Source organism: Pelodiscus sinensis, chromosome 26 (assembly GCF_052426305.1).
Source record: "Pelodiscus sinensis isolate ZL-2025 chromosome 26, ASM5242630v1, whole genome shotgun sequence".
NCBI lineage: Eukaryota > Metazoa > Chordata > Testudines > Trionychidae > Pelodiscus > Pelodiscus sinensis.
In genome coordinates, this window is record NC_143077.1 from 2348761 (window position 1) to 2366220 (window position 17460).

General features: G+C 52.1%; 1 protein-coding gene across 1 annotated transcript in view; it reads left to right on the forward strand.

Moving 5' to 3' along the window:
• MAN1C1 (mannosidase alpha class 1C member 1) overlaps positions 1–17460 on the forward strand; it is a 72662-nt gene that overhangs the window by 21739 nt on the left and 33463 nt on the right. The window contains exon 3 of the mRNA XM_075908919.2: positions 6465–6561. Within this exon, the coding sequence (XP_075765034.2) occupies positions 6465–6561 (97 nt within the window). The remainder of the gene's footprint in view (positions 1–6464; positions 6562–17460) is intronic.

Consider the following 17460-nt stretch of genomic DNA (forward strand, 5'->3'; position numbering starts at 1 on the left):
AAAGGTTGGCGGCAGAAAAAGTCAGATCGTGTCTGATCCGATCTACCAGGTTAGAAGCTGAAAAGGTCAGATCTTATCTGACTGCAACTGATCTTCAGCAAAAAGACAGAGGAGAAAACTTGCCCGTTTGAGTAACAGTGGGAAGATTGTTAATTTAAAAAACAAGCAACAAAAAAGAGGGAAAAACCCCAAATCTGCTGAAATCCTCTAACTTGGACTCTTTTAGATAGTGTGAGAGTTTAAATATTTTATAGGGAGCCGATGGGTAAGGATTTTCTTTTTTAAGCAAAAGAGCCATGAAAGTGGTTATCTTGTAAAGATAATTGCTTTGTATAATGTTCATAGGAAGCTCTTGAAATGGACTGATTGGTTGGCATATTTAAATTTCATCTCTTAGGCATTTACTAATTACCCTAGCCTAGATGGATAAAACTAATCAAATAGCTGCTTGGAAATGCTCTGCATTTTAAAACCAAACTGGGCTGACAGGAGGCAAATGTGAGTTTGATTTCTTGCTGATCCTCTCTGGTTTTACAAGTAGATTTAACCCAGTGTGTTAAATTAAATGCCGATTCTGTTCAATCACAGCGGAGGTGTTGTGCATGTCCATTGCCAGGGTGGAATATTTCTTGGGCTGTTTTGATCTCGGCCTCCTGTGCCCTGAGGTTTCTCCTTTGGTGCGTCAGTGACCTACCTAGCTCATGCAAAGGGCAGATTGCTTCCTGCCGCGGTCCCATTGGCAGCCCAAAGCCCGCCACGCCACTGCATGCCAGCCACGCCGCTGTGCTCAGTGGAAGGTGCCTGCTGTCCTCGTTGCTGAAAGTCGAGCTCCCTAGCACTTGGACAGGGCTTGCCCAGTTCTCTTGTCCAAGGTGGAACAGAGTCCTGGACTGGAGCCACCAAAGCGCTGCTGTAGCCAGGGACCTATGGAAGCTTGGTGTGGCGGGATTTTTAGAATCCTAGAGCTGGAAGAGACCTCAGTCCAGCCCCCTGCCCAAGGCAGGACCAAGAAAACTCAATCAAGCCAGCCAGGACTTTGTCACGCTGAGACTTAAACACCTTTAGGGATGGAGATTCCACCCCCTCCCTCAGGAACCCAGCCCAGCGCTTCCCCACCCTCCTAGGGAAATAGTTTTTCCTGATGTCCAACCTAGACCTCCCCCACTGCAACCTGAGCCCATAGCTCCTTGCCAGGACTGGCAACATTTTGGCACCTGAGGCGGGGAGCTCAAATGACGCCCCCATGCCCCCTCGCTTGGGCCAAAACTTTGGAAGGTCTCAATTCTGCCTCCTTCCTGTTCTACTCTCTTGGGACTGCTGCTACCTGCCCCAATAAAGGAGAACTAGCAACTTAAAACGCCTTGTTCAAAAGTTTTGAGTAACACTTCCCTTGACGCCTGAACAGCAGATGTAACTGGTGTGCCGTGCATCTAGAGGGGAGAGAATGTGTATGTACCAGCAGCAGACACAATTTTCTACACTCTGGGTCCTAGTGCCCCTCCCCCCCCCAGTCTGGCACCCGAGGCGGCTGCCTCAGTTTCCTCATGGTAAGGCCGGCCCTGCTCCTTGCTTTAATAGATCTTTATTGATCAGGGTGGTGCTGGGGAGGTTACGGGGGCTAGAGCCACCCAGAAGTTGGCCGCAGCACTCTTCCCCCTGCGGCCACCGGAGGAGTAAGCCTGGGCAGGGGGCTGGGGTGCCCAGGAGAAGTCATTGGGCCGTGCCACAAGGGCAGGTGGATGGTTGGGGGCTCCACACAGCAGCCCGGACTCTTGGGTCCCATCCCAAGCAGTTGCTGCTCCCCATGGGCTCCCCCAGCCCCGGAGCTGGGTCCTTCCACCCAGGAGCTCTTAGCAGTTCCGAGAGCTGCCTGGCTCCGACTTCTGGCTGCTGGCGTGGCCACGGGGCAGGGATGGGAAATCTTTTTTTTTTTGTTTGTTTTTTGTTTTTTTTTTTTTGGCTGGGGGCCACTTCAAAAATGTGTGCGGCCCTGGGCCGCTCCAGAAGGGGCGGGGCCTCAAACGGAAGGGGTGGGGCCAGGATGCTTCCGGGCTTCCCCACCTACAGACAATGATTGGCCTGGGGGTGGGGGAACCCCTTTGCCCCCCTCCCCAAGGTTCCCACTAGACGCCCATGCCCCTCCCCCCCCAGACCAATCAGGGCCTGAGGGCGGGGGAACATGCGAAGCCTCCTCCCACCCTGCCAGGAGCATGTGGCACTTCTAAGCACCGTGTGCTCCTTGCAGGGCAGGGGAAACTTCACATGCTCCCTCTGGCCCTAATTGGCCTGGGGCGAGGGTGCGGCAGGGCCTCCACAGGCCAGATCCAGCCCGTGGAGGCCCTTTTGCCCACCCATGCCACAGAGGGCATTGGGCTGCGGGGGGCAAGGGTGGGTGCTCCCCAGTTTTCTGTCTGGTCCGTCTTGGTTCCTCCACCGGGAAGGCGCTCGCGCCGCCGCTGGGTTTGGTTCACTAAATAAACTTGCACAAAGTGCGTTGATGTTCATAGAAACAAATGTGCCCGAGTCCAGCGTGGCCAAGCAAATGGAAAGCAATGGGGGGGGGGGGGATTCGGCGGCAGCGTGGGAACTGTAGGTGCAGCCCCGGTGTCTTCACTGGGCTTCAGCAGCACGAGGCGCGTGGGGCTTGTCGGTGTGAATGTTGGATGCGCCGCAGGGTTTAAAGGGCCAGAGTCGAAGGAGGTGGCCCAGCGCAGTAAAAACGGCTCTTTACACCCTGCGTCGTCTGAACACGTCGCCTCCCATTCCCCCCCATTCCCCGGTCCAGCAAGGGCCAAGGGAAGGGTTTAGGGCACAGGGATACTTCCCCAGCCCCTCTCTTCCTAGTGCAGCCGTCCCCCTGTGGTCACTCTGCAGTAGAACGGTCTCTGATCAGTCCCCTCCCTTTGCATGGGATGGAAGACAGTCCCATTCCAGGCACTGCCCAGTGTCCTGGCACCACCAAACCTGGCCTTGCTTTAAGTTACAATAAGAGGAAGCTGCCTAGTAAATGTGGTGGTCCCAGCTCTTCCCTTTTAGGAGAAGTTCTTGAATAAACGGCCTGCCGGATGGACTCCTGGATAGATGTACAAACTCTCTATGATATATTGAAATGATGCATTTACATTGAAAATGGAATGCACTTCATTGTGAGGCTGGGTCTCTTTCTGGGAAGTGAGGTGGATGGTGCAGCTCGGGCAGGAAAGACAATCTGACAAGTTTAATTGTAACTTGAAATCTGCGCTGTGAATCAGCGGCGAGGCTGGGTGGTTGTACTTGAGGGTGAGAGCGATAATTGTCTGTCAGGTGGCGTGCGGCACAGTGGTAAATACACCCTCTAGAGGAAGGAGCACTTTGCATAACATTCCTCTTTGTTTTAAAGCTTGATCTGGCGTGACAAAGCGTCCCCTTTTAACACTGACACCAGAAATCAGACTTGAAAATCGTAGGCCAGGAGGGGACCTGGAGAGGTAGGACTGTGTTCTCCTGGCCCTCCCGCATTCTGATGTGCAATTAATCCCTCACGGGAGGGGCTGGGTTGGTAGAACTGTGCAGAGATGTTTGTTGCTGTTAAACTTTCCCAATTAGTACTCCTGGGCCGGTGCTGAGAGAGGCGCTCCTGATTCAGGAGCAGATGAACGCCACAGCATGGGTCTTATCACAGAAATGGGCCAGTTTTAAAACAGCAAGTGAAATTTTCCTCCCGCAAAGGAGATGACAGCAGCCTGTCAGCATCTCTAGGCAGCATGGCGAATCTGGTCCCGCCTCTGTCTGATTATCAGTCCAGAACAGAACAGCACACGAAAGTTTCAGGCTTTGCAGCCAGCAGGAAATCACTTTACACCGAGGCTCTGCAGAACCGCATGACAAATTTAACTTCATTTGCCCGTTCAACCATTTTGAAGGAGAAAAGAAGGAACCTAGCTGGGCGGGGGAGGGGGGACGCTGTCTCCATAAACAGCCTTTCGGGGTGGCATGTTAAAGTGAGCAGACACTGGAGACAAATGCCAGAGGGTACAGGAATACAGCTAGTGTGAAATGTCCAGTGGTGGCACCCCAAACGCGCCTCCTTCAATTTGGTGAACTTCTTTTTCTCTGCTGGTGGAATCGTGTCTCTGGACACTGTTAATCCATCTGCACCAGTGAGGAAAGATTCTGGGACTCCAACATACTTTGAAGAACAAATGTTTTGCCTTTTGGAGACTTAGTAGCAGGTATTTTTTTAAAAATCCAGGGGAGGGGACCCCCTCGGCCTCTCTGATTTTTCATCCCAATCTCAGTTGTGCACATTGTGGGTCATAACGGTGAGTACTAGGCTGATTGCTCAGCAGTAAAGCAGAATTGTTCCAGCCAAGTGGAACTTGCATGTGTTTGCCAAGGGGGTGTTACCTTCCTCCTGGGTTAAGCTTTACAAGGGGGGAACAAAGGGTTCCACAAGCTCCAGCCTGTCTGATGTGTGGATCTAGCTACAGGAAAATGTCTTTTGTAGAGCCCCTTGTAAAATGTCTGGCAGAACATCCCCTCTTCCAGAGTACAGATTCATGCATTTATTAGGAGAGGGTAAAGATCCTTTGCAGCTTTGCTTAGCATCATTCAGCTTTTCCCAAAAGCGCTACTATAAAAATAGTAAAACAATGAACACACCCTGTTAAAGATAAGACTGTCGCTGGAAAACAGCATCGACCTAGAAAAAACGAAAACCCTGAGTCATATGATTGATGCAGACTCAAGTGCCTTTTACAGGAGGTTGTTGCTCTGTTGGTCGTTAAGTCTTCGCTTCCCAGAATCAATGAGCTCTAGTGACTAATTCATCCCACACAGAATTTATGAAGCCAGAGTGACTTTACTTATTCATCCAAAATTCCTCCTTCTGGTGGGGCTGGAATCTGTTATCAGTCAGTTCTGCAAATGTTTATCCTCAGCCATATGACCAGCCCTGCAAAACTTTACTTTGGAAGCTGGATGCTTTTTTAAAAAGGGGGGGGGGGGGCGATGTGGCTTTTTGTGCATGTGCTAATTAAGGCAGATACTGCTAGATGCTTGTTACATTGCATCTGAAAAATGTACAGCTGGAGAGGGAAGGACAGAAAGGAAATCAAAACAGCTAGAAGAATTCCCATTTTATGGAGCCAGACAATAAATACCCAAGAATCCCTAATCTGGACAGACGGATGGACAGGCCACTGTTACACTGTTTAATCTCTCCTTCTCCACAGTTCATCTACAGTGTCTAAACCTTTCACTCTAGCAAGAAGAGTTGTATCTTCTTGGGGGGGGGGGAGGGAGAGAGATATATTACTGTTGATCCTCCTAAACCACCTTCCAATCCAGCATGCGAGTGAATCCCAAGGCTGGAGTTAAAGGAGGACTTAGGGTGAGACCAGTCCGCCTGGAAGTGCATGGATGTAGCTAAAAGGAGGCCTTGTTTAAGGGACTGCTTAGAAACTGACGAAGGGCCTTTCCCTTTGAAGAGAGGAGTCTTGTCGGTTTCTGTCCCCTGCCAGCAACAGCCCAAAGGGGAAGTGGTCGGAAGCAACATGTCCATGTTGGACTCATCCCAAGCCCGGTGCCCTCGACTCCTCCCAGGAAGATGCGTTCAGTGACCTGAGGAGGCTCTTCCCGCCACAGACAGCTCTGGGGTATTGAATTGTGTTCCTGGAAGGGGTCTCTGATTTCCTGCTCCTGCTGGGGCCGGGCTTCCCTGCAGCTGCCTGGAGAGGTTGCACTGGGCCTTGCATTCCATCCTCTTGCACAGCACGGGGATCGCCCGGAGCGAAAGCGGAGGCTCAGCTTGGGCGTTAGGGAACGTCGAAATGGGAGTCATGTTTGTGTTAGCGAAAAGCAGCTGATTTTATTTCTCACGACGCTATTCTGGGAGGCATGATACACCCCGTCTTGCTTCCTTGTCAGTGCTGTTTATACGCCAGCGTCTGGCCAATGCTCAGGTGGGATTGTCAGGTGGGAGTACCAGGTGGGTGGCTCATTGAGCGTTTCCTTAGGACACTAGAAACTAAAAAGGTAACGCTTCTAGGGGATCGAGTTTGGACCCATCGGGCTTAGTGTTTCTGTTTTACCCCGATGGAATTACCTTCATGAAATCTTGGAAGTCTTTGGCTGAAACAATAATTCAAATAATTTAATATTCCCAAAATTCTCGATTGGCTTGACAGCCAGGTATTGGCTATTGAGGTTCCACTCGGGCACTGACTGTTATCAGTCGCAGACTGCACCCCGGAACCGATGGGTCCATCCTGCCAAGCGTGATGTGCCCTGGTGTCACGCAGGCGTGGGGCGGAATGCCGCTCTCAGGCAGGAGTCCTGTGTCCTCGGTGCACTTGTTGATGATTCGGGAGTCGCCAGAAGATGCAGGACTCTGCACTGGTGGAGGTCAAGCACTGCGTGAAATCTGCAATGTAGTTCACTTGAATGTTTTCGCTAACGACCCCCTCCCCCATCTCTTGTTCCAGATGATGAAGTTTGCTTGGGATAACTACAAACAATTCGCGTTCGGGAAAAACGAGCTGCGGCCGCTGACGAAGAATGGCCACATCGGTAACATGTTCGGTGAGTTGTGCTGCACGTTCCCCTTTCTCCTCCTTTGCTCTTGGTGCGGGGAAGAAACATACTGGGGCATGGGAGGGCCCCAGTTCACTGGAGCCCCATTGACCTGGTGTCTAATCTGCCACTGAGCTAGGCAGCAAATTCCCTTCAGCTCCTTGGAAAATCCCAGCCAGGATCACTCTGTCCAGCACAGACGCAGAGCAGTTCCCAACCGGGCCAGTTCCCGCACTAAACGCGGAGTTAATCGCCACCTGGAAACTTTCCGTTTGTCTCCACTTGTTACGTCAGGATCTGACCCAACTGGCTTCTCTTTTGCTGCTCCACTGCTGAGTGGGGATGCGACTCCTGAAATAGACTAAGGGAATCGATATTCAGGACTCTTTGCGTGTGTGTTTACTGGCTCGTGCAACTTCTCTTGCTGAGTGGGGGAGGGGGGTAACTTCATTGTCAGGGCTAAGCCGGCGTGACAGGCCTCTGCAGGCATCCCGAGAGTGCAGGAGCCAATGATGCTAAAGGAGAGGCAGGGCTGGGAGTCAGACCTACTTCCAGTGCTGCCATCGAGTCCTCCTGGCGTCTCAGATCCAGCGCTTTGCTTTTCTGTGCCCGCTTCTCCATGTGAAGCGGAGGTCGTGCTTGCGCCAGGAGCGCACGGGAAGGTTACTGCACGGAGAGGAGTTAAGTTCTTTAGGTTTCTTGGGGGAGCCGGAGCTGAACCGACAGTGCCACTTGGGAAGGCCTGCACTGTGCCTGCCCGCGCTGTTCATGGCTCCCGTCGCTGCTGTCCCCCAATCCCGTCTTCAGAGGCGCTGAGCTCACTCGCCGCTCTCCTGCAATCCCCAAGCCCTCCTGCCAGTTTGCTCAGCATTTGCCCTCGCTGCATCGCTCGCTTGGCGTTTGGTAACGTCCCTGTCCCAGTGAATTTGTGGGAATTCCTTATGGAATGCAGCTGTAAACCAGAGAAGCTATGGAAAGGCTGGGTGCATGTTTGTCCTGCTATAGCGGGTGGCTCTTAGCTTGCTCGAGATGTGTCTGGGAGGGCTCTCAGGGAACACGCTCTCTGGAGCAGAAGGGTTTTCAGGCAGTCGCTGAAGAGATGCTACATGGAACCTTTCATACTGTTTAATGTGCTTCGCCCACCCCCTCCCAACACTGCTTAGTAAAGCAATAAACCAGCAAGCAGCCTCGCGCCGCGCATCCCTGCCCTATTGAAATGCAGGTGGAAACGGGGGAATACTGGCTTTTCTCATAATGTATTTTGATTCCAAACCACAGATGTACTGTAGGCAGCCCTGGTACTCTCCTGCCAGGAGGTGTCAAAATTCAGCTGAGACTTTACTGCAGCTGCTTGCTTCTGTGTGGGAGGAAGGACACCTTTTAGGGCTATTTTAGAAAATGTTTGTGTGACAGAAACCTGTTCAGGTCCTGGAAGGGTGGTAGATCTTCTCCCTGGTTGGTACACGATGCTCACTTGCAGCCGAACTGCCAGCCAAGCGGGGGATCTGCTTTTTCAGCAAATACGTTTCTGCAAGTCAAAATAGAAATACATAGTGAGCATTCACCTGCCGATGCCGGTGGCTGACGCTGGCGCACTGACCGGTTTGCGCCGGCCTGCCCATCTCCACAGCCAGCAGGGAGCGGACACGAGGCTCTGCTGCCTCCGGATTTATTTCCTTTACTTCCCCCCTCCTCCTCCTGCAGCTCTGTGTACGAGGCCGGCCAGGGCTGTGACAGGGTCTCGGCTCGTGTTGTCTGCCGTTTGCGACCCCCTTCAGGCGTGGGCTGCGGGGAGAGAGCCCCCTTCCTGCCACCCAGAATTACACAGAGGCCAGGTTTGGCTGGGGGAGCATCTTGTCTGAAGTGTGCGTGGCACAGACACGGAGACGGGGTCCCAATGTGGCCTGGTCAGACGTGGCAAATTGTACTAATGTGCCACACCCTTCTCATGTCATCGGCTTGTGCCAGGACTTCCAGTGTCCTATGGACGGCTCGTGTGAGGAAGTGATACCCTCGCTACAATAACTGAGGGTCTCTAGAGCTAGCCAGAAATAGCCATGGGCCAATGGTAAAGACTCTTGATTGCTCTCCAGTGTCTTCGCCACGTCTCCCGTACATCCTGGTCTCCCAGGCGCCCTTGCGGGAGGGAGGAAGGAAGAACTCGGTGGAGAACACCAGGGATGTCAGTGCGCACGTTTACACGGTTCACCAATAAGCCTGGGTGGTGATGCAGAAGCAGCAGCACGGGGGAGGGGAGCGGGCAGGAGCTGGTGTTCATGAGGAGCCGGCTTTTAAGCAGGCTTCTTGTGAGCACGGCTGCCTCCCCCGCACCGCTGCATCTGATAGAGGCAGCAGTGCAGGGGGACAGGCGGGAGCCGGCTCCCCACGTGTCTGGCTCCCGTGGAGCTGCATGCCTCCTATGCTGCTGCAGTGGGGCAGGGGGTTATGCGGGAGCTGGTGCTACAGAGGCAGCAGGGAAGAGGGGGGGCAGAGCCCCCTCCCCCCCACCCCACGGGTAAACATGTAACCGGCACAAATTTCAGCAGCTACGTGTTTCCAAATGAAGTATTTTTCCGCCCCCTGAGGCCGCCCTGCTCTTAGGCGCGCTGGGCAGGATCCCTGGGAGCGAGGCCGTCGAATCGCCGACTCCCACAGCCGGGCGCAGGGAGGAAATAAACCCCAGCTGGCGCTGCGTTTCCCGCACGCGGGGGCTTTTAGAACTTCTGAATTTTCATGAGTCTCCGTCCTGAGAGCCGCGAGCGCCGAGCGACTCCGGGGCACACCCAGGGCGGGTGGGAAGTCGCCTGTGTCGGTGGCTGGGCAAGTGCATGTAGGTGTGGGGCAGGGGCGTGTTCGGTTCCAAGTGTCGCTTAGATCTGCGTGACCGAACTGTCCAACCCCCGTGTTTCAATTTCCCAGCCTTTCTGTTTGGCGCTAAGAGCCGGAACCAATCGATGCTTGTACGTTGAGACCCTCGCAATAAAGGTGCTAGAGGAAGGCAGAGTTGCTCGCTCGCAGGGCGTTGGAGACCGTCGCTGCGATAATTCTGTTGTTTAATGCTAGTTATCGTGTCTGCTCGCTCGCTCTGTCATAGCTGCTTAGTTTTTGGACAAAATATTTTTAAGCTTTGCTTCGTCTTTCAGAGTTATATGGTATGGAAAACAAGCTGGAGACCGCTTTAGCTCACCCATCAATTATCACTTACGTTTTAATTGCTGAATCTTTATTACAGTGATAAGTTAAGGAGTTGGGGTTTAGCTGTTCCATGGTGTGTGCGGTGCTGGCAGCTAGACGACTCTCTTGATGTGTGTAATAAATACGGCCCCTCATGATGCTGTTCTGGAGCCGCTTTTCAGGATCTAACAGCATTTGAATGTCCCAGTCTTCGGGCAGGAATCGCCACGTCCAACCAGCTCTCTTCTCGAACTGGCAATTGCATTTAGCACCTAAAGGTCTCTTGTGTGGGCTCTGCCGCCCCGGCGCGCGAGTCCCTCTGATGTGAATCTCCGTGACACTGTCACGTCGAGGACACAGGCAGGTCGCAGCAGTGGCAGGCGAGGCTCTGGCAGCAGCTCGGTCTAAACGGAAGCGCAGGCGGCCTGGTAGTGCTGCGTGCTCAGCTGTTTGGCGGCAGCGTTCAGCGGGGCTACAGCCCCGGGATCCGTGGTTCCTGGACGACGAGCGGCCGCCTGCCTGCCCTCAGCTCGTTCCTTGGCCGGGAGCGTCTGGCGCCGCACTGACAATTTGTTCTGCTGATGTTCCCGGCCCCAGCTGCTGGAAATGGGGCTGTTTCCAATCCTGGCTTGCACGGGGCTGTCATGCCGGGGGGGCGAGCGAGTGAGGAGAGACGTGGCATTTCATGGCGCGCTTTAGAGCGGTGCCAAAATGAAGGTTGTGGAGGCTGGAGTGCTCCGTGGGAGGGATGTTCCATTTAGTCCATTGACTCTCCGTCGACTAGATGATTAGTCGATATGCCGGAGAGCTGTAGCGCGGCGTTAGCTCCTGGCCTCGAGCGCTAAGCCCGCTCTGGCTCTGCCTAGTCAGTGTATTAAGAGCTTGCCAGCTCCGAATGCGTTTAAAAGGCTGGTGCGCAGCCGGGGGTGACTCAGCGCAAGCCGAGACCGCTGATTCCCGGCTCGCGCCAGGTGCCCCCCACTGCGCCTCTGCTTTACATGTATTACGAGCCAGCAGGCTCTTGCGTCATTTAAAAGCAGCGCAGCGTCTGAGACTGGGTGCAAGCTGGGAATCGGCTGAGCCCCAGCTCATCCCATTCCCTCTCCCCCTCTGCTGCCCCTGCCTCCTGGTGGAGATGGGGCTGGGGGAACCGGCTTTTAAGCCACATTTCCCCCCTGCATCAGCTTCTGCATCCCCCCTCCCTTGCTGCCTCTGATAGGGGCAGCAAGTGGGGGGAGAAGCGACTAGTCGAGGGACAATCCGATAAGCTTATGGGATAGTCGACTAGTCGCTTCCATCCCTCCTCCGTGGTCAGTGCCCGGGCCAGCTTTCCAGCCCTGCCTTCGACGTGCCCCAGCCCTGCCAATTTTGGGAGTGGGTGTTTTTTATGCGGACGTGACTGTATTGGCCGAGGCCGTCCCACTGGGCTTCCTCAGCATTTGTGGCCAGTAACTTTTGGTCACCACCAACTAGAGCTTCTGAACTCACATGAGGGCTGTTAAAACGTGTGTAACCGTGGGACTGTTGGAAAGTTCAGCCGTTACACGCAGGGCGGCAGCGGGCTCCCCGGGAGCCTGTGTGTGACCGTTCACCCATGAACCGTGCACGTGGGTTCACTTTCACGCCCCTAACTCTTACAGGTTACTCAGACGTTACAGGCTCTGTGTTCCATTATCTGTCCCTTGGTCCATCTAGTCTCCCTCCTTGAGCCGCACACTTAACAATACATGCAGCGATTAGAGGTTTTGCAGTGTTGTGTAGCTGTGGTGGTCTCGGGATGTTACATACCAGGTGGGTGAGGGAGCATCATTTTCAACTTCTCTTGGTGAATGTCCTTTGTTTGTGATTTTTAGCAAGGAGGTAGGAAGGGAGCAGTCAGCCGAGCCGAAGCAATAGGCATTCGTGTATATGTATTTAACTAGAGACGTGCTCGCGACAAGACAAGAAACGTGTGCTCGCCCTGAGGAGTTGTTTGGTGCCGCGTTCCCTGTGATCACAAAAGTGCAAAGCCCTGGAGTGTCATTTTATGTGATTAAAACAAAAATAATAGTTCTCTGAATTTGCATCCAGAATTATTCCCTCTGTCACATTATGCAGTTTTCTTCGTGTGCTTTTTAAGGAGAGAGACGTTTTTTCCACCTCTGCAGAGCTAATGAAGATGTTTCCGCTCTTCCTGGAACACTGTGAGCCTGCTTTTTTTTTAAGTAGCTTATTCCAGTTGAATGTTTTTAAGGAAGGATGTTTTGTATTTGTACTGTCTCTTTCTGCTGCCCCTGAAAGCCCTGCTTCCTGTCTGTGTGCAGCAGTGATTCAGGATATCCCTCCAAACGGCAGAGCCAGGGAGTACTTGTTAATATAAATCATCATTTCAGTGCCCCCTCCCCCCAGCCTGTCGGGGATTGCGCCTGAGGAAAGGTGGCTCGGCTGTGACCTTCCGACAGGCCCATCCGTGCAGCCCTTTCCCCTCCAGGCCGTGGCAACCGTGGTGTTTCCTTCAGACGCTGGAATCCTTGCTCTGCGGCGCTTGGGCCGGGGAGTAAAACGCTCATTGCGTCAGGTGAGCTCAGGCCGCCTTGGTTGTCCTGCGGGGCAGGGTCACTACAGCCCTCGCCCGCCTTCAAGACTGGTTGGTGCTGTGAGCCGCGTGGAGCGAGCCCGGACTGCTCCGGTAGCCAAAGGCCTCTTGGCGCACGATGCTCTGAAGACTTCCCAGCGGGATCCGTGCCACGGCTGCTGCTATCGCTGAATTCTCGAAGCCGCGAGGCGCCCGTGAGGACAGTGCATCAATCAGCGTGAATTGTTAATGGGAGTTAGGTGACTGCTTATGCGTGGAAAGGCCATAAAATACTCCAAGCATGAATGTGCTGCTATAAACACAAGCCAGAGCCCAAAGCCACCCTGCGAGACTTGGATTGGCCACGCAGGGAGCTAGTCACACCCCGTCTTGAGTCTGTTGCAGAGCCGGGGGAGTCCCAGCTCCTGGTGACTCCAGTCAGGCACGGCCTTAGGGCAAGGTGAGCAAGGTGGTTGCGCCTTCAGGGCCTGGCGCCCGCCTGCCTAGCTGCTCGCTCGCTGCCTGGCCACGCGGTGCAGCCAACCACAACATGCCACCTTGGGCCCCACCAGCTCTTTGACCGGACCTGTTTCCCGTGAACTTTGCATCACACCCCTCGTGATCCTGTTACAGGGAGTTGTGCAAACATTGGATTGGACCCATGTGGCCTTCCCGCCCCTGAATTTAGCTTGCAATTTCTGGCTCAGAAAAACCCACCTCCCCAAACCCAGATTGCTAAGATTTTTGGCCCACGATGCAGACCCCAGAGGTTGGTGTGCGTTTGAGACCCTGCTCTTGCATTTTAGTTCAGCCCTTTCGCTGCAAGGGGGCAGCTGTGCAGTGTTGGCTGCAGGGTTTTGACAGTAGAAAGCCAGGCAGACTCGCGTTACCTCAGCATAAAACCATGAATCATCCCTTGTTTCCTCCGCTTGATGAACTAGCCAGGGATCCTGGGCTGAGTTTTGAATTTAATGAAGCTAAAACCCAGGCAAGTCTCTTCAAATTTGCTGACACATTCTGCTCAAGGGAAAAACCAGCTCAGAAAACCAGCTCATAAGAATGGCCAGACTGGAAACGGGATCGTGAGCGTTCGGGGACACGACCCCCTTCTTCAGATGAAGTGGGCTGTGCCCGCGAAAGCTCGTGATCCCAGCCACGTTTTTGTTAGTCTCTAAGGTGCCGCAGGACCGTTTGTTGTTGGTTTTCCGTTGCAGACGAGCACGTGGCCCTTCAGAGCTTGCGCCTAGAGAGCGGCATCCAGTCGCCAAGCAGAGTACAACAGATCACCCCCTTACGGCTCCTCTGTAACCGAGGCCTCGCGCTTATACGAAGCACACGGGAGGTTTGTCGGCAAAGGCAACGCGCCACGTTTACTGAAAACCAGGTGGCCCGTGAGCCTAGGCGAACTAGGCAATTGCCTAGAGCTCCGCTGGCCCAGGTGCCCGATGATGACATCACGGCCATTGACAGCCGTGCAGGGGGGTGCCAATTGCGCCGCCTACCTGGGGCGCCAGCTGCCATAGCCAGCCTCGGGCCGCTCCTGCTGAAAATTCAGCATGAAAAGCAGCATTGGCATCCGCATGCGCTGCCCGTGGCCTGGTAGTCACCGGTCTGTCATGGCCAGGCAGGGTCAGGTCCATCGGGGGGACTCCACTTTCTGCCTGGTGTCATCGGCCCAGGGTTCAAGTCGGGCAGCTCTGATCTTGGAGCTGGTTCTCAACCAACTTCCATTTGGACCCCAGTTAAAACCTGAGTCCTGCTTAGCTAGACCGTAGCCAATTATTGAACTGAAGGGTAACCAGTAACATGCTGCTTGAGAGTGACCAAGCCCCCCCCACCACCTTGATTGATTGACACTTAGCAAAATTCATTATACCGCAGGCAGCTCCTACAGGCAAACGGTGGGAAAGTGGGGCCATAAGGATTCTAGATCCCCGACTCTGGATAAGTTTTGCCAGACAAACTGAGTCTTCTGTCTGGTGCTTAGTGGGCGCCATTAGGAGAGAAATGTGAGTTTCAGCTCAGGGCTGCCGCTCTTCCAATCTGGCTGCAGACAAAGGCTTCTGGCCTTCCTGTGTGGCTGTAGAAAAAGGCCTTCTCCTTCCAGTGCCCCCTCCCCAGAACTTAAACCACAAAGGAGAGTTTTGGGGAGGTTCGCAGAATACAAGGACGTACGCTAGCGTGCAAGAAAGGAGCAGGGCTGAAGCCGCCCTGCAGCCTTGTAGACAAGAGTATTAACCGATGCTGGGCTGGTTCTTTCTTGGCACCTGGGAGACTTTTATTTAAAACCACGAATCTGATTTTAAAAAATGGTAAAAAAAAAAAAAAAATTTTTTATGGATGTTGTTTGTGCCTCGTTCTGGATGCTAATTGTCCAGTTTCCCCCAATATCCAGCCTCTGATTAAAAGGCAGCCGGCTGACAATGGGTGTGGTTGGACTGCGGGCTAATCCTTTGCGGTGTTATGGAGATGATGGTAGCAAATCTGTGGCTAAGGCTGCATTGAAATTTGCACTTAAGCAAGACTGAAATCAACATGCAACATTAACTCCTGCCAGATGGCCGGCACACCCAAGGCTGGCTGAATTGCAGTGCAGAATTTACAGAACTGAACAGCGAATGTAGAGCAGAGATCACCCATCTGTAGACTTCCTTCTCTCTCTCAAATGTTTAGACAAACTTCTCTTCCAGGCACCGTGTGCAATCAGATGCTGCACTTTCTCTCTCTCTCTCTCTCATACACAGCCACATACAGTGTAGCTTAGGAAAGTCATAACAACCCTATATTAATCATCAAAAGCCACAGGCCTGTAATTAGTGAGCATCAGCATTCAGGCTGTACAGTAATTGCTCGACGTGGGGGCTGTGGGTGGTTGTAGAGAGTCAGTTTAATTCGAAAAGAACTGACAAGTGGATCGGGGTGTTCAGGGTACTGGTGTTTTACACGTTGTGTTGGTGACTTCGGTGCCTTGGCAGCGCTGATTCGGTGAATTGCTGTGTTTTGAGGGGGGAGAGCACGTTAGGCTGTTATTTCACACCTTTAATTTGGGCCGGCCCTGGCGTGTCCCCTCATGCACTGCCCAGCTGTCTGCGAGGAATACGAGTGATCCCAGTCGGGGAAGGGACGTAGGCAGGTGAATATTCTGACTGACCCCATGTCCTGACCCTCAAACCTTTTCCTGAAACTCCTTTGTGAGCAGATACTGAGCATGAGATCCTTGGAATATAGCGGAGCCATAACACGGTTATGTCTGCCATAGCCTGCTGCTACCAGCTGCTCTTCTCACTCGAACACACCGAACGTGGCCTGCGAGTGTGTTCTCAGCAGGGACGCTCTGTTTCATTATCTCCTGTACATTTCACTCTACAGCCCCTAACCTGCGGTTGAATGTTCCTGAACGTGCTTTTGCAGACTCTGAGATCACCAGATTCACCGAGATCGTTATTTAATACTTTATTACTGTCATGGCGAGGAGCCCTGGTCACAGACCGGGACGCATGGTGCTCTGTACAAACAAAGAACCAAAGAGACAGTCCCTGCCCAAAGGTGTTTACATGGAAGGAATGACCTGGATGTGTAGGGGGTCATAGTTTTTGTGATGTCTGATTCCTGAAGATGAATTATGTCCCTGCTTGTATTTTTATAAACATGGACCCCATTGTATGTTGAAATACTTTATGGTGTCTGGCAGTGCAGCTTTTCAATTCTGCATTTGATTTTCCCTTGTCTACTCAGAAAGGAAGGAGGGATGTAAATTATGTAACAGGAAGCCCATTTCTTCTCTCTTTATTTTTAATTAACCGCTATATGTCTGTCTTTCTTTTTTTAATGAACTTCTAAGAAAGTAGGTAGCATCCAGAACTGGTCTGTTAGCTTTTAATCTTAGGGCTTGACTTTTTATCGTGGTGCTACCCAAGTGCCTTGTAATTTTTATTCTCATGGAATATTCATCTAGATTAGTGCAAGGGTGCCTATTTTTCATTCACCCTAGGGTGATCCCATGTAAAAGTGCTTCTTTTCCAGCATTGTGTTCGGCATCATTTCTCTAGGTATCTTCCTTCATTCTCTGTGTTCTCTCATCTTTCTGAAACATGCCTTCTTTTGGCATCAAAGAGACGAAACTCTCTTGTCCCATTTAATACTTACTTAACATCATCCCATAGGACATTAACTTTCATATCTGATTTGTCAATGATTTCTAAGCTAGCTTCACGTGGCAGGCTCTTGAAATCTAAGACTCTAACAATGTTTTAAAATATTCTCTTTTGAGATCAAACTTCTGGTGTGTGCTCTCCCCAAAAGATAAAAAGTGGGGGGGAAAAAGGGGTGGGGAGTTTTTTAAAGAAAATGTATTCAGCCTTTTCTGGAGTAGTCAGCGGCGTTTTTGTTCAGATGTTTTATGTTGCTTTTGTTCTCAAAAGTTTTAGTGCACAGTAATGTGTGCTGTATGTGATTTCCCCAATGGAAAAGCAGTCATGTTGGATTCAAGTTATAAATGGATTGAGGAAAATGTAGATGAAAATGATATAAATGCCTGGCTCATACCAGTTGCAATGGGCATTGTATATGGTTGCTCTGATTTATGAAGCTGTAGTTAAAAATACCTAAACATATTTCCATTTTTTGCCACGGTGCTTTTATTTGAACACACAGTCACATGCAACTGTATTTTCTTCTGGAAGAAATACTGCGCAGGTACAATGTTCTGGTTGAAACTTTGTACTCTGAAGTCCCTAAATTCCAAGCGATGGTATTCACAGAAGCCACGCTCGGCCATATTGCACCTGTGAATCTCTAAACACCGTATACACAATGCTTTCTTGCACGTGGTAGCAAATAATTCAGGGCTATAGGAACTAAGCTTTGAGTTTTCCCCTGGGAAGAAGGTAGAAGGGCTTCCATTGACTTGGCTGAAGTCATGTATTTGAGGACAAAATTTAGCCTGGAGGCATTAAAATTAGCGTTATAATAGCACAAAGTGTTTCTTAGGCCAGGCTGGCTGAGCTGTGGTTGCTGTGAGAATCGGTGTTTTGAATTTCCCGGAACCAAAGCCCTGCTGTAACACTGTGTTAATGCAGCGTTTGAGGTGCGGGGGGGGGGGGGGGGTCCGAGCAGTTTCAATAGAGGTTCCTTCCCTCGCTTCTGCTCTAGCCTGTCTCCAGATGGCTGAGGAGCTCGTT